Raw genomic sequence first — 15,064 nt, forward strand, 5'->3', positions numbered from 1 at the left:
AAGAAGGGATAAATATCTACCGACAATAAATGCACGTATCTACAATAAACATTTTGTTGAAACAGATTACGTATTACCCCTGGTTTCGACAGTAAAAAATCGAATACTTCACTATAAAACTCAGATCACATAATTTTTTTTTTGTTCTGAGCTATAGAAATAAAATATTAAGACGATGGTTAATATAGCTTACCCTTCGATAAGGGCTTCCTTTTTTCCAGTAATTCTCGAATTCCAGCAAAAAGAATATCGAAAAAAAATGGAAGAACTCAAACTTATTAATGAAAAGACGCTTCAAGATATTAATCAATTACGAAATGAATTAAAGATCTCCAACGAAAGAGTACAACAATTAGAAAGAGAGGGAAGAAGGAAAATTATTGTGATTCAAGGACTGTAGATTGACACCGATCAACCACTCTTGCTAGGGAATGAGGTAGAAAAATTCTTAGAAAAGAAAATGCGAGTAAAAGTAAATAGAAATGAAGCAAGAAAGCTGGGAGACAAAATATATTAGGTAGAGAAGGATAGCAAGACAGAAAAGACCAAAGTAATGCAAAATAAGATGAAACTCAAGCAACTGAGAGAAATAATATGCATAAATGATGATCTGACGAAGGACGGATAGGGAAATAATAGCCAAAAAAAAGGAATTGCTAAGGAAGAGAAAATCAAAGGAAATAGCAGGATACCAAAGACAGACAGTAAACAATGAATTATGGAAATGGAATAAAGAAAACGAGTAGCTGGAAAGAATAGAGGAAGACATTGCAAAAAACTAGAATTGAATGCAGTATTAGGAGACCCCACAAAGATGACCCAGCAAATAAAACGGAAACAAGAATCGAAAAATAATTAAACGAGATAATGACAATAAAGAAGAACTAGTTAAAATCGCGACGTGGAATATAAGAGGATCATTCCAGGAAGAAAAACTGAAGCATCTAGTAAACGAAGCCAAAAAATATAAATTTGATCTTGTGGCAACAAGAGACTAAGAAACTGGGACAGGGAAGTTACAAAATAGATGGCTATATAAACAGTGGAGGCTGTTAAAGGGCTTCCTTTTTCCCAGTAACTCTCGCAATCCTTCTCCTCAATTCGTTTTTCAACATGCAAACAATCCAAGATCCGTATTTTTCTGCCATAATTTAATATTTATAAAATCGTAAACAAAAACACAGTATACAAACTTCACGAATTGTCAAAACGTTGACCCCCAACTATACTAGCGCTGCCAAGCGGGAGCAACGGCGTACATAGCTGCCATTGTCATGCCTTCATCAGTAAGGTCCGTCAGCTCCACCCGGTCGCTTCGTCCTCGGACGTCGACCTCGAAAAATGTTGCCACCACTATTACCACCACTACAGCCAACCAATATGCCTCCTTGCAACAGGAAGGCACGGTACCTCCACACAGCGGCTACGACCGGCTCCAGGCGGAACTGGACCTCGCGACGCTTAGCGCGGAGATGAAAATCGTCCGCGAGAAGTATCTCGAGGCCTACGGCCGCATCGAGCAGGAAGACGCCAATAACCCTTTTCTGCAGCGATATGCACGCGACTTTCCGCCTTTAACGCGACCAGCACAGGCTGGTCCTCAGCGTCAGAGCACTCACGTTAGGCAGGGTGCTATTCCAAAAATTCCCACCCAAACGTCCAATCAAGTATCTCAACGATCATCATCTCAACAACAACCCACGCCACAACAAGCACCCATCAGCGCCAACAATCCGCAACAATCTAACGACTTCGTCTTCCAAAGAAGACAACTAAAACAAATTTCATATGCCAATGCCGCAGCAAATCCTCGCCCAAAAAATCAGTCTAAAAACCAAAATGTTATCAATGCCATTAATGATCCGACTCTGTCCGAGTACCTAATCAAAGATCTTCCAAAAGATTTATGCAATAAACGTACCTTCTTTTGGCAAATAAATGCCACCTCTCTTCTAGCCAATAAGATTCACTCATGCAAAGTTCTCTCTCACGGCATCGCACACTTGCGACTCTTTAATTCAATAAATGCAGAGGAAATAGAGAAAGCTATCCGAAAAGCAACTGGCCAAACAATGGTTACGGTTCACAGCCGTAGCAAAAACCCCAACACTTCCTCTAGAGAGCCCACTTATCTCCTCTGCATCACCGGTATCGATGTGGATTATTCTGAGGAGGAGGTCACCGCATTGCTCACCGAACAAGAATTCCCAGTTGAAAAACTGTGGAGAGTCAAGTCCTACAAGCTAGGCAAGGACTCGAAGGTGATCAAGGTGGTGACTAAATCCTTAGAAAAATTCACAACAGCATTGAGCCGAGGCATAACTCTCGACGGAGAAATCTACAATGCCGAGCTTCCACACGGCTCCGATCCAACTATCCCTACCCCAAAATATTGCAGCAAATGTTGCATCAACGGACACTCTATTGACGAATGCCCTCAAAAAGCATTCGTCTGCCCCCACTGCGGCGGCAACCACAAATCCAGCGCCTGCACAAAACAGCAGGAACCCAAATGCCCGAATTGCAGCGGCGACCACCCTGCATATTCCAATAAGTGTCCACAAAGACACACTATCCCCTCCGCCCAACACGAAATACAGCCACTATCGATCGAAAGATCATTCCCTCCATTTGAACTCCCAACGGAAACGAAGAACATCCTGTCTATCCAGACTGCTCTGTTACTGAACTTGTTGCCCGAACTTCGCGAGCATATCGCAGCTATCACGGCTAATCTAATTAGCCAAGTCTACGACCACTCGACAGTGGTCCACGGGTACGGAAGCAATGTCACGGTGACATTCCGCTCCAACCACTAAACACCCTCCCTTTATGGATTTCACCCTAGGCACAGTCAACTGTCAGGGTCTCTCCAAAAAGAGACCCCTCATCAAGAATATCCTGTCGAAGCATAACATCCAGATCCTCGCACTCACAGATACTCTGTCGAAAAGCGATCCACACTTCGCAGGATATTCGATCATCCATCGAAGCCGCTGTCAGGTTTCACGCGGGAATGGTATTCTCGTTAAACACGGAATACCGCACACCACACACACATTCCCACAAAATTTTCGTCCACCTGATGTGGACTTCCTGGCAATTGACGTGCATATCCCCAATAACGAAACCCTCACGATAGTCTCTTACTACAAACACCCGGATCAACCACTCAACAGGCATTTGCTAGAGTATTTTTCAAGGCTCGGCAAGGCCGTGTTGATGGGCGATCTAAATTGTAGACACACACAGTTTGGTGATCACCGTCAAAACCCAGAAGGCATCCGCCTCACGGATTTTCTACTAGACCTTCCTATCTCTCGAATCACCAACACTGAATACACGTTTCTGAACGCTGCTGGGGCCTGTATTGTCGACCACATCCTAGTTACTAGTAACATTCTGGATCGGTTCGAGGATAGATGCCACATCGGTGACTCAGTGACGTCAGACCACGTACCACTTCTTGTCAACACTGACATACTAACTCCAAAACAACCCAACCCTCCAAGAACTATAAGAGACTATCGTCACGCTAACTGGACTGAATTCCAAAATTTCATCACTCAAAATCTCCCTATGTTAGGCGAACTTGATACTAACGATAGTATCGACACCAGTGCAACCGAAATTGAGAACCTCATCACCGAGGCGATCACGCACGCTATTCCACTTAAACAAATATCCTATACATCACCGGCACTTCCACAATACATCATTGCCAAAATCCAACAAAAAAGACGTCTTCTACGTCAATACAAGGCCAACAGAAATCCACTAATCAAAACAGAATACAACCGGATCTGCGCCAGGATAAAGAGAGAGATATCTGACCTAACGGCTCGCCGGTGGGAAGATACTACCTCAAAACTGGACTACAGAGACGGTAGTAAATTCTGGCACAAATTCAAAGTCCTAACAAAACAAAAATTATCTCAACCATCTCATCTGTTGGTCAACAATCACATAGTCAATTCCCCAGAAGGGAAAGCCGAAGCATTCAAAAATTCGCTTCAAATCAACTTTCAAACCCCAGACAACCCGAACTTTGATCACTTGTTTAAACTCAACACAGAATACATAGTAAATGTTACTCTCAATCACCACGTTCCAGTCTATGATCCTATCATGGACCCCCTCACAAACAGGGAAACGGAGAGCTTTTGCCAAATAGGTAAAAACAGCGCTCCCGGACCTGATGGCATCAACCGAAGATGCCTCAAAAAACTTCCAGAGAGTATCATCCCTCTTCTAACTAAAATATTCAATGCATGTCTCAAAAACAGCCACTTCCCTACTCCTTGGAAAGTGGCCAATACCATCATGCTTTTGAAAAAAGGCAAACCCCCAACCAACGTGGAATCCTATAGACCAATTTCTTTAATCAACACTCTGGGCAAAGTTCTTGAGCTAATCCTAAAAGAGAGGCTCAATAACTTTCTCGAAAACCACAATATCATACCAAAATTTCAATATGGATTCCAGTCAGGTAAATCTACCAAACATGCAATAACTGATTTCACTACTAAAGTTACTCAAACCATCAACGATGGTTCATTCGCCATAGCCACATTCCTGGATGTGCAGAAGGCTTTCGATCAGGTCTGGCATGACGGACTTGTTCGGAAACTTCTGGACATCGGGCTACCATTGCAATTTACCAAAATTGTGCACTCATACCTCCACAACCGAACTGTCAGAGTGAAAATAAGTGATCAAAAGTCCACCCCCTTCACTCCACAAGCTGGAGTCCCCCAGGGTTCAGTCCTAGCACCGCTGTTGTACATCATCTACAACAGCGATATCACTAACCAAAATATCCCAGGCACTCGGCTGTTTCTCTATGCAGACGACACGGCTCTGCTCACAACAACCTCTCGATACAACCCAAGACTCCTCTTCAGAAGAGCCCAGGCTCTGTTGGACGGTGTCGGCGAATGGTGTTGTAAGTGGAGAGTCACGCTGAACGCGAACAAAACAACAACAATTGTGTTTCGCGCCCCTTCTGTGTCACATAGAATCATAATTAATGAAGACGACCAATATCCTCTGAGACTGTTGGGAGAAAGGCTTGTTGTTAGTCCGACTGCAAACTATTTAGAAGTTCTGTTCACCAGGACTCTTAACTGGAACGCAGATCTAAAGGCAACTTTAGATAGGGTAAGGAACAGGGCCAGACTTCTCAACTCTCTCTCTGGACGAATTGGCAAGACACACAAGAAGACTCTCATTCACACTTACAAGACCTTTATTCGACCCGTCATGGAGTACAAATCTTGCCTCTACTCTCTTTGCGCTAGAGCAAAACAAGAGTGGTTGTTGAGCGCTGAACGTAGAATCTTGCGTAGATGTAACTATGAGCACTGGCGATATTCCTCAAACGAAATCCATAACATCTCGAACATCCCCAAAATCACCGAGAGAATAAACTCTCTGAACAGGAACTTCACAATCAAAGTAATCAACGGCCCCCCCTCCGACACACAAGAATCTCTCAAATGTTCCTGTTCATCTTCCGGCCACGTACTCCACCGAAAGCCCAAACGCAAAAAGATTCATTTACCGTCCGCTCTAATGCAAACATGCATTGACGAACTCCCGGTGGAGTACGAAAACATCCTCGAGGCTACCCCGTTAGCCTACCGTACCCACCTTTAACATCTCCTCTTCCCTACCCCGAACAGGGAGAAGTTGGTTTTTTGCGGTTTCCCAACTTCATTGCACAATTATACCTGTTCGTCCCAAGAAAATAGCCGCAACTATTTTCTCCACTCGAACGCACACTGTCCACGCCGCGCTCAAAGCCACCTCCTGACCGCCGACGAGGGACGCAGGTTCGCCTGTCGTTGTACAATGGTTTCTAGGGAGACTGGTCGAGAGCAAAGCACGGACAGTACACGTAAATGTCTATGGAACCAACAACAATCCATCAAACTTTGTTCTCTGTTGACTTCTTAGCCTTCTGGACACCACCGTCCGGTATAACCCAGTATCCAAAAACACCAGGACACGGCGCTTGCCCCAGTGTTTTTTTCGGACTGTTTGCTTTTGCTGCCAACACTATACATTCACTACAAACCCTGAAGAGGACAAAATCCTAAACGGGGACAATCATTTATCGCATTTCCACATAGCATTATATCTATACACGCAAATCAAACAATGATAGTAGTAGTAGTAAAATATATCACTTGAGAAAGGCACTTTGCCGAAACAGCTGTAGTAATAACATAGTTGTAATAAATTTTGTGGAAGTATAGAAAAACAAACGTTTTTCAGTGTTTTATTGTGAGATAAAATGAATTTCCATCAAGTAACGGTCGAATCCATCAATTAACTAAACTTATGTTATTTAAAAGTGAGTTATGGGTAATTGAATGTAATTTTTTTTCGACTAGTACTCAAATCTAAGTATTCAGATTACCTAAGCACATCAGATTACAAAAGTACTTCAGATTACCTATCAAATGAGCACCAAAAGAAGTTAATAGCACTAAAATTAAGCAAGTTATGTTGAAAATAAGAGAACCCTTGGAAAAACTGAAAAAAATACATACGTCATTTCCATAAAAATTAAAATTTAAAGCAATCCTTACAATAATTTCTTTATATTAGCATAAGTAATTATTTCTACGATTTTGACCGGTTTAGAATGCATATTTAAAAAAAATGTGATTTAAAGAAATCAGAATTTTTAAAATTATCGTAATTTTCATTTTCTTTTGATAACAATTCCAAAAATACTCAATATACGTAAAAAATGATATACATATAAACAAATTAGTTTTTTCTGTATCAAATATTTTACCTTTTTTTTATTACTGTAGGGTAAAAACTAATCGAGATAGAAACGTTTAAATCTTAAATTTTGCTGCGAGAAACATGTAACCGGGGCCATTTAACCTTTTATTTAAAAAAAAAGTAAGGGGTTTAAAAGATTAAATTCAACGTCGTTTAATAGCCCTTAGAATTAACTTCCAAAAGTTTTTTAGGTGAACCTGATATCCTAAAAACTAACGGAGTTATTTTAAAAAAACAATAACATTTTTATTAATAAATTTTAAAAGATAAATTGTGAATAATTTTTGGCACATAAATTTTAATGCTATCAACTTGTTCGCAGACTCATTTGATAGATATTTCTAAGTACTTTGCCAAATGTTTAATAAGTTTATGTTATAAAATGCATTATTTTCCCGTTATTTAAGCTTGAATTCTTAGATTTGGGTAATCGCCGAAAAAAATATACATTCAATTACCTAGAACTCACTTTTAGTTAACATTAAAAGGTTTTTCTAGCAAGGGATTTATTTCATTTTTTGTTAGCTTCAGTTTTAGTATTTATAACTTTCTTGTAAAAACTTATAGTTTTTGAGTTATTTATGAAAAATCGGTTAAAAACATGCATTTTTCTCACGAAAAATTAAAAGCTTTGACCTTTAATAACTTCAAAAGTTTTGATTAATTTTAATAACTTTATATAACAAATTTTGCTTAGAATTTGTCTTTCTATCGAACTATGGGATTATTTTTAATAAAATAATTTCCAGCCTCGAGAAGGGGTGGCACCAACCCCCACGATAAAAGCGCAAGTTGGCACCATGTCACCTTTGTTCCTTGAGATATCCTCTAACCACTTACCAATTTTCATGCAAATCGATGGAGGTTCAACGAAATCGGAGGTAATGGCTCATATCCACCTTCAGTGACTGGACTAAACCCCGAAAACGATCAACTTATTACAAAGATACCCCGAGAAAAATTACAAAAGACCTTTTTTGTTTAGAATGATCCAAAAAATCTAAAATAATATCTGCCGGGTCGAATTTTTTTTTAATTTATAAAAAAAATGTTATTTTTTAATTACTAATCAATTATAGTTAGAACAAGATTAGATCGGGCAACCCTTGTTTTTGTAATTGTTAACATGCTAAATTACATATCCAATAATTTTTATCCATTAAACAGATAGGTGAAGGTCGGCCTTATATAGGATCCTCTACTAATATCAAACTTTTATAAAACCAGTGTGGTCATATGGATCGGAAACATGGATCATCTCCAAGGCAGATGAAAACCTTCTGCTTATATTTGAACGAAGGATCATGAGAGGAATATTCGGTGGCATCTGTGAAAATGGTGTTTGGAGGAGGAGGTATTACAACTACGAGATGTACCACAGACATAAACATATATTTGGTGGCAAAGAAGTAGAATCTCTTATAAAAATAGCAAGACTAAGATGGGCAGGACATCTAGCAAGATCACAGCAGAACATCCCTCCTTGAAAAATCTTCAGAACCTGTGGAAAGTAGAAATAGGGGTAGGCCAAAACTCAGATGGAAGGATGGTGATGGTGTAGAAAAGGATGACAGAAAAATAGGAAGAACAAGCTGGAAAGAGTTGGCAGTGGATAGAACTGACTGACGTAATAGACTTGGGAAGGTCGAGGCCCTTTTATAGTGCTGTAGCGTAGCATAATTGATGATGATGAGAAAATTAATAAGTATTAATTAATATAAAATAAGCCGAGAGTCGAAAGGCCCTGAAAACTTCTAGAATGTTTATTTTAATAAGATACATGGATGAAAAAAAATTAGTGTGATTTTTAATTTTAAATATCTCATTCAAAAGAAACTTTTTGATTTTTCGGCCCTCGGTAATAATGTAATATTTCATTCTGCGTTTAATTTTTTCAAAAATACTTAGATATTAGTTTTCTCAGGATAAAAAAATGAATACATTTAAAAAGGATTGGCCCAAAATTTTGCGCCGGTGCCCTTAAATAAATTATTAAACCTATCGTTGTTTATTCTCTATAATATCGTAAACAGCTCAGCTTGAGGATAGCTTGCGTGTTTTAATCACATTTTGAATATCCTCTCCATATGTACAAATTCCCTTTAGGATTTCTATGGAGAATTAAAAGAGTACCCAAGCCATAATTTAATACCGTAAAATTGCAAATATATAATATTGCAACAGACGATAATTATTTTATAATTAAATGTAACAACTGCATGGATCAAGGGCCATTCGGGAATAAAAGGCAATGAAATCGTTGACAATTTTGCTAAATCAGATATGCTCGGAGAAAAAGTAAACCAAAAAAAAGGTTATTAATAGCAAGCTGAAAATTTGTTAATAGCTTAACGGTGTCTAGTCGGACAAACTTTGATGTATGGGAACACTGGAACAGGGGAGGTTTTAATTGTAGAACGTGTTATTCTGACAAGTTTATGATTGTGAAAACTAGCAGGTTTTTTTAAGTTTATTCAGTAGCAAATTTTATAACATATGAAAAAATGTTTGTTCTATAAATATGTTGGGCGTTTTAATAAGCCCGACCCGTAGAACATGTCAAATGACAGGAATTATGTTAGTGGTATAGCAGTCTGATTTTTGCATGGAGTTAAATGAAAGGGTAACAAATGGAAGTTCTGTCCTAAAAAAAACATGGGACGTTTTCGTAGACTGACGTTCGAAACCTGTAACCAGTTCCACAATTTAAATTTCCCCTGTTCCAGTGTTCCCATACATCAAAGTGTGTCCGACTAGACACCGTTAAGCTATTAACAAATTTTTCAGCTTGCTATTAATAAACTTTTTTTTGTACGCGGGATCCATTTAAGAAATATATTTATAATAAACAACATATCAAAAAGTTCTACTCCAAAAGTGGGTGCTTAATTTTTTAATAAACAAATAATAATGAACTGTGAAATTAGTTGTTTTTTTTTTAACCCGGGAGCATTCGCGCCGTTAGAATAATCTAACGTTTTATCCTTTTCCGTGATAACTTGATGAAAAACTTTGCAACATAACTTTCCACTCGTAAGTGCCTCGAGGAAGATTGTAGTAATGCCTGGGAATTTATTTTTTTAATTTTTTCATTTTTTTGTAGAATTTATGGCTTTGGTGAGAACCAATTAGCTTTACAATTGTGAGAAATAGATATTTTTATAAACATTTTTTAAAAATGTGTTAGTAATACAATTTTACCTAAAAAATCTGAAATTTACACAAATTACTTTTCAAATATTGTACTAAATGATGATTCATTAAAAAAAATCTCAAACATACAGAAAAGTTCAAAATTATGGAATGAATTTTTTTGAGAATAGGCCACTTTGAAGAAAAATTCCGAGATATGTAGATTTTATTTTTAAATTGTCATTTCTTGATATTCTTGCTATATGCCATATTAGTGACGTCATCCATTTGAGCGTGATGACGTAATCGATGATTTTTTAAATAGGAATAGGGGTCGTGTGGTATCTCATTTGAAAGGTTATTCAATTATTTATTCAGTAATATAAACATTAACATCATTATTTCATACAGGTATATATTAACATAGAGTGAGCCTACCCTCCGCGCTTCCTGACGACAAGACATCTTGGACTGGTTTGCGGTATCTCTTTCTAGCACATTGTATCGAGAAACTAAGATGACATTAAGTGTGAGTATAGGCACGGAAGGGGAGGACTACTGTCGCAGCTTTACTATGCGTAAGAGTCAAACAACAAACAGCACTGAGCCAAATAAAAAAGATGGTGTCGTCACTTCGCTCTGAATGACACTCTGTCTATGATAATATATAAGTCTATGCATTATTTATACAGAGTTGCCAAAAAATATTTCTTGAATTAAATTAATTGATGCAAAAGGAAGAATCATTTATGTAATTTATTTAACTCAAAATACATTTTACTGCTGTCAAAAAATAGAAAAAAATATTTATTTCACAAATAAACTTTTCTAATGCCTTATTAAATGTTCAATCTGCCAAGAGGCAGGTGGATAACTGTTTGACATTTAATTTAAGCGAAAAGCAATGTTTATTTATTAAATAAACATTTTTTTCATACTCTCTGACAGCAGTAAAATGTATTTTGAGTTAAATAAATTACATAGATTCTTCTTTTGCGTCAATTAATTTATTTTAAAAATTATTTTTTGACCAACCTCTATAAATAATGATGTTAATGTTTATATTACTGAATAGAGAATTGAATAACCTTTCAAATGAGCACGACCCCTATTTCAATTTAAAAAAAATTATCGATTACGTCATCACGCCCTAATGGATGACGTCACTATTATGGCTTATATAATTTAATAATAAAAATCGACCTGTCTCAGAATTTTTCTCAAAAGTGGCCTCTTCTCGAAAAAAGGAATTTATTCCACAATTTTGAACCGCTCTATACATATTACCTAATTCAGATGATACGACGCACGACACGTCTCAAAACATGTAATTTTTGAAAACTTCGTAGTTTTACAGAATAAGTACTATTTTAAGAGGATATCACATCAAGCTTAAACGAATATAAAACAATTTATAGGTGTTCTTTTAAAGCTTAAGATGTATCTAGTCTTTAAAATGCACTAATTTATTTTACTTTGAAAGTGAAATAAACAACTTCTTTTTGAGAAAATTAAGAAAGATAAAAAAATGTAAGACTAATACCGAAAAATATCAGTTAAAAAATGTTTATACAAAGTCATCAAAACTTTTTTCTGTACAACTTACTTAAATACATTATTTAATAACAAGATTAAAAAATAATAAATGGTAAAAAGAATTTTTTTTTTATCTCTTATACTACTGTATGTATGCTCAAAGAGCTGCGTCAATTCGAGCTTCTGGGAAACTTTTGTATTATCAATTTTACGAAAAAAAGTTATTCTTCATAAAATGCTCTGTATGATATAAAATCTAGGATGCAACCATCATATATCAAATTTTATCAATTTTATACGAGGTATGTATATAATATACAGGGTGTAACAAAAATACAGGTCATAAATTAAATCACATATTCTGGGACCAAAAATAGATCGATTTAACCTACTTACCTTTAGTTACAGCCCTTTGAAGTTACAAAATGAAAATCGATTTTTTTCCATATATCGAAAACTATTATAGATTTTTTATTGAAAATGGACAAGTGGCATTCTTATGGCAGGAAAATCTTAAAAAAATATTATAGTGAAATTTCTGCACCCCATAAAAATTTTATGCGGGTTTTGTTCCCTTAAACCCCCCCAAACTTTTGCGTACGTTCCAATTAAATTATTATTGTGGTACCATTAGTTAAACATAATATTTTTAAAACTTTTTTGCCTCTTATTATTTTTTCGATAATCTAGCTTTTATCGAGATGCGGCTTCTTTTTTAATTTGTTTATATAAAAATTTTATAGGGGTTTTGTTCCTTTAAACCCCCCAAATATTTGTATACGTTCCAATTAAACTATTATTGTGGTACTATTAGTTAAACACAGTGTTTTTAAAACTTGTTTGCCTCTTACTATTTTTTCGATAAGGCATCTTTTGTCGAGATGTGGCTTCTTTTTTAAATTGGTTCAAAACATACCTAAAAATGTAAATTTTCATGTTATTACCAGATCTTTATACGGCATACGTAACCATATACAAAAATGTGGTGGATTTGACAAATATTCAAAATATTTCGATAAAAACTGGCTTTACGAAAAAGTACTAAGAGGCAAAAAAGTTTTAAAAACATTTTGTTTAACTAATGGTACCACAATAATAATTTAATTGGAACGTACGCAAAAGTTTGGGGGGGTTTGAGGGAACAAAACTCCCATAAAATTTTTATGGGGTGCACAAATTTCACTATAATTTTTCCCGCTTTAAGAATACCACATGTCCATTATCAATAAAAAATCTCGAATAGTTTTCGATATATTGGAAAAAATCGATTTTTATTTTGTAACTTCAAAGAGCTGTAACTTCTTTTATGTGCACATTTGTACTGAGGTAAGTTAGGTTCAATATCCCTCCGTGAGGGGTTGACCCCTCACGGAGTGGGGTGGGTGTAAATTTAAAATTTTAAATACAAACCGCGCGATATTTCGCAAAATGAACATCGATCTAAAAACTGAAAAATACACTTTCAAAATGTTTTTGAAAAATCTATCGAATGGTACCAAAAACGACCCGCCACGGAGGTGGGGTGGGGGGTTACTTTAAAATCTTAAATGGGACCCACAAATTTTTATTGCAGATTTGGACTCTTCACGTAAAAATAAACAACTTTTATTCGAGACATGTTTTCGAATTATGGATAGATGGCGCTATAATTGGAAAAAACGATTGTTGGAAATGGAAAATTAAATTAAAAAATGGAAAGTCCCCACTAAAATGGAAAATTTTACTTAACTTTTTTTTGGTTTTAGGACCTAATAATCACAACCCAATAGGTCCCCATAACGCTCTAGTGACTGCAAATTTAGCATACTTTGCTCCCCTACCATTTCAATTGAGGGGATTAGATGCTAAGGGGTGTAAGTGACAAAATATTGTAAACTGAGTTAAGTGCACAAAATAATACTAGATAGTACTAAAAATTTAGTGGCAAAGAGATACAGGAGAATTAAACTACTGATGGTGACATATCGCAGGTTCTAGTTTGACTATATACATATATACCACAGTATTTTAGGCGTCAACGCCCTTGCAGTAGGGATCTATGGGGGAGTATCGCCGAGCCGCAAGCCCTTATCCCTTGCCGTACTGCTCCCTCATAGGCCGATCAGACGCCCGCATATTCCAGTCAGTCTAAGCGCCAGATTCATATTTAGAATTTTATACTGACGCGTTAGCCTTTGAACTCGCATTCCTCCCGGCGAAGTGAAGTGCGGGCCAGCCGCTAGTAGCACTGAGCTATCTGATCGACTCTAGTTTGACTACTTACAAAATATTTAAAAAAAAAGTGTGCGGCAAATAGGTATAACTACACTTGTATCCCTTTGCCTGTATGATATTGGATATTAAAAAGAGACAAAGTATTAAGTGGCAAAGAGAAACAAGTGCAAATTTTTAAGCAAAGGGGTACAAGAGCGAATGTTTTTTCAAAATTTCAAATATTTTGAACGAAAATACTTTACCAAAACTTTTACAATTAGATATATCTAATGTATAAAATTAATTCAAAATAAGTCCATAAGTGATTAATTGACTGTAGAATTTACTATGTAAATTTAACTTTGAGTTCGTTCTTCTCAACTAAACCATTTTATCACTTGTACCCCTTAGCATCTAATCCCCTCAATTATTGTAGTATACTCATATAATACAGCCTAATAAAAAATATTACAATTTGCAACTGGGCTATTATAGGAGACCCGTAATCGGAACGGAAAGTTGTATTTAAAGGAGGGGTGAATATGTAGGGAATGTGTGTCGCGGCGCCACTGCCATCCGTGTACGATGCGTAGAGTGTAGAGCACACAGTCAATCGACGCAGGCGTAGACAGTGTTGCACAGCATCGAGCGAATGTGCGTTTCTGTCGGTTCGGTGGCGGACGCGCTCATCGCTGAAACTTCACGACCGGTCTGTCAAACAGCCATAAAACAAAACACTAGCAACATTTTACTAATAAACTGTCCGTTTCTCTAAGAACAATTCTCTACGAAGATGAGTGCAACGCGGTGTTAGTTTAATTCGGTGGAGAGGTGTAAGTGACAGGGTGTGTGGTGGTTTCAGTGTTCGAAAGGGTGGAAGTAAACCGGCGCAACGTTTTGTAAGGAGGGAACGTGCAGGATGGGGTGCACTTCTTCTGCAGAAGAGCGGGCAGCCCTGGCTAGAAGCAAGCAGATTGAGAAAAATCTCAAGGAGGATGGGATTCAAGCAGCCAAGGACATCAAGCTGCTGCTGTTAGGTGAGTAGGGCGGGGGTTCGATATTTCAATAAGTCGTCTGGGTGCGGACGCCTCACTCATGCGCAGCAACCGACGTCCTGGCAACCCTTTGGCAATTTTATCTACACCCCGAAATTGTTTGCTTAAATTTTCAGCCAAAATCAGCTTTTCCAATCATAAATTAACATAATCCAACCACTGTTCCACTTCCAAGACAGGTTCTTCCACCAAAAGAACTACAGGCAGCGTTCGCAGTAAAAAGGACGACAGTAGGGGAGTAGTGTGGATTTATAGTATTCTTTGGGGAAAATTAAAGACAAGGCAAAAATACGCAATAAAACTTCTGCAAAATATAATGTTGACCACATTTTATGCCCTTAATTTAT

At 37.1% G+C, this 15,064-nt stretch overlaps 1 protein-coding gene across 1 annotated transcript in view; it reads left to right on the top strand.

Annotated features, from left to right (window-relative positions):
• Nucleotides 1-14,270: 14,270 nt before the first annotated feature.
• The window catches only part of LOC114326943 (guanine nucleotide-binding protein G(o) subunit alpha), a 395,605-nt gene continuing 394,811 nt past the window's right edge, over nucleotides 14,271-15,064 (top strand). Inside the window, exon 1 of the mRNA XM_028275419.2 lies at nucleotides 14,271-14,699. Within this exon, the coding sequence (XP_028131220.1) occupies nucleotides 14,582-14,699 (118 nt within the window). The 5' untranslated portion in view covers nucleotides 14,271-14,581. The remainder of the gene's footprint in view (nucleotides 14,700-15,064) is intronic.

Source organism: Diabrotica virgifera, chromosome 1 (assembly GCF_917563875.1).
Source record: "Diabrotica virgifera virgifera chromosome 1, PGI_DIABVI_V3a".
NCBI lineage: Eukaryota > Metazoa > Arthropoda > Insecta > Coleoptera > Chrysomelidae > Diabrotica > Diabrotica virgifera.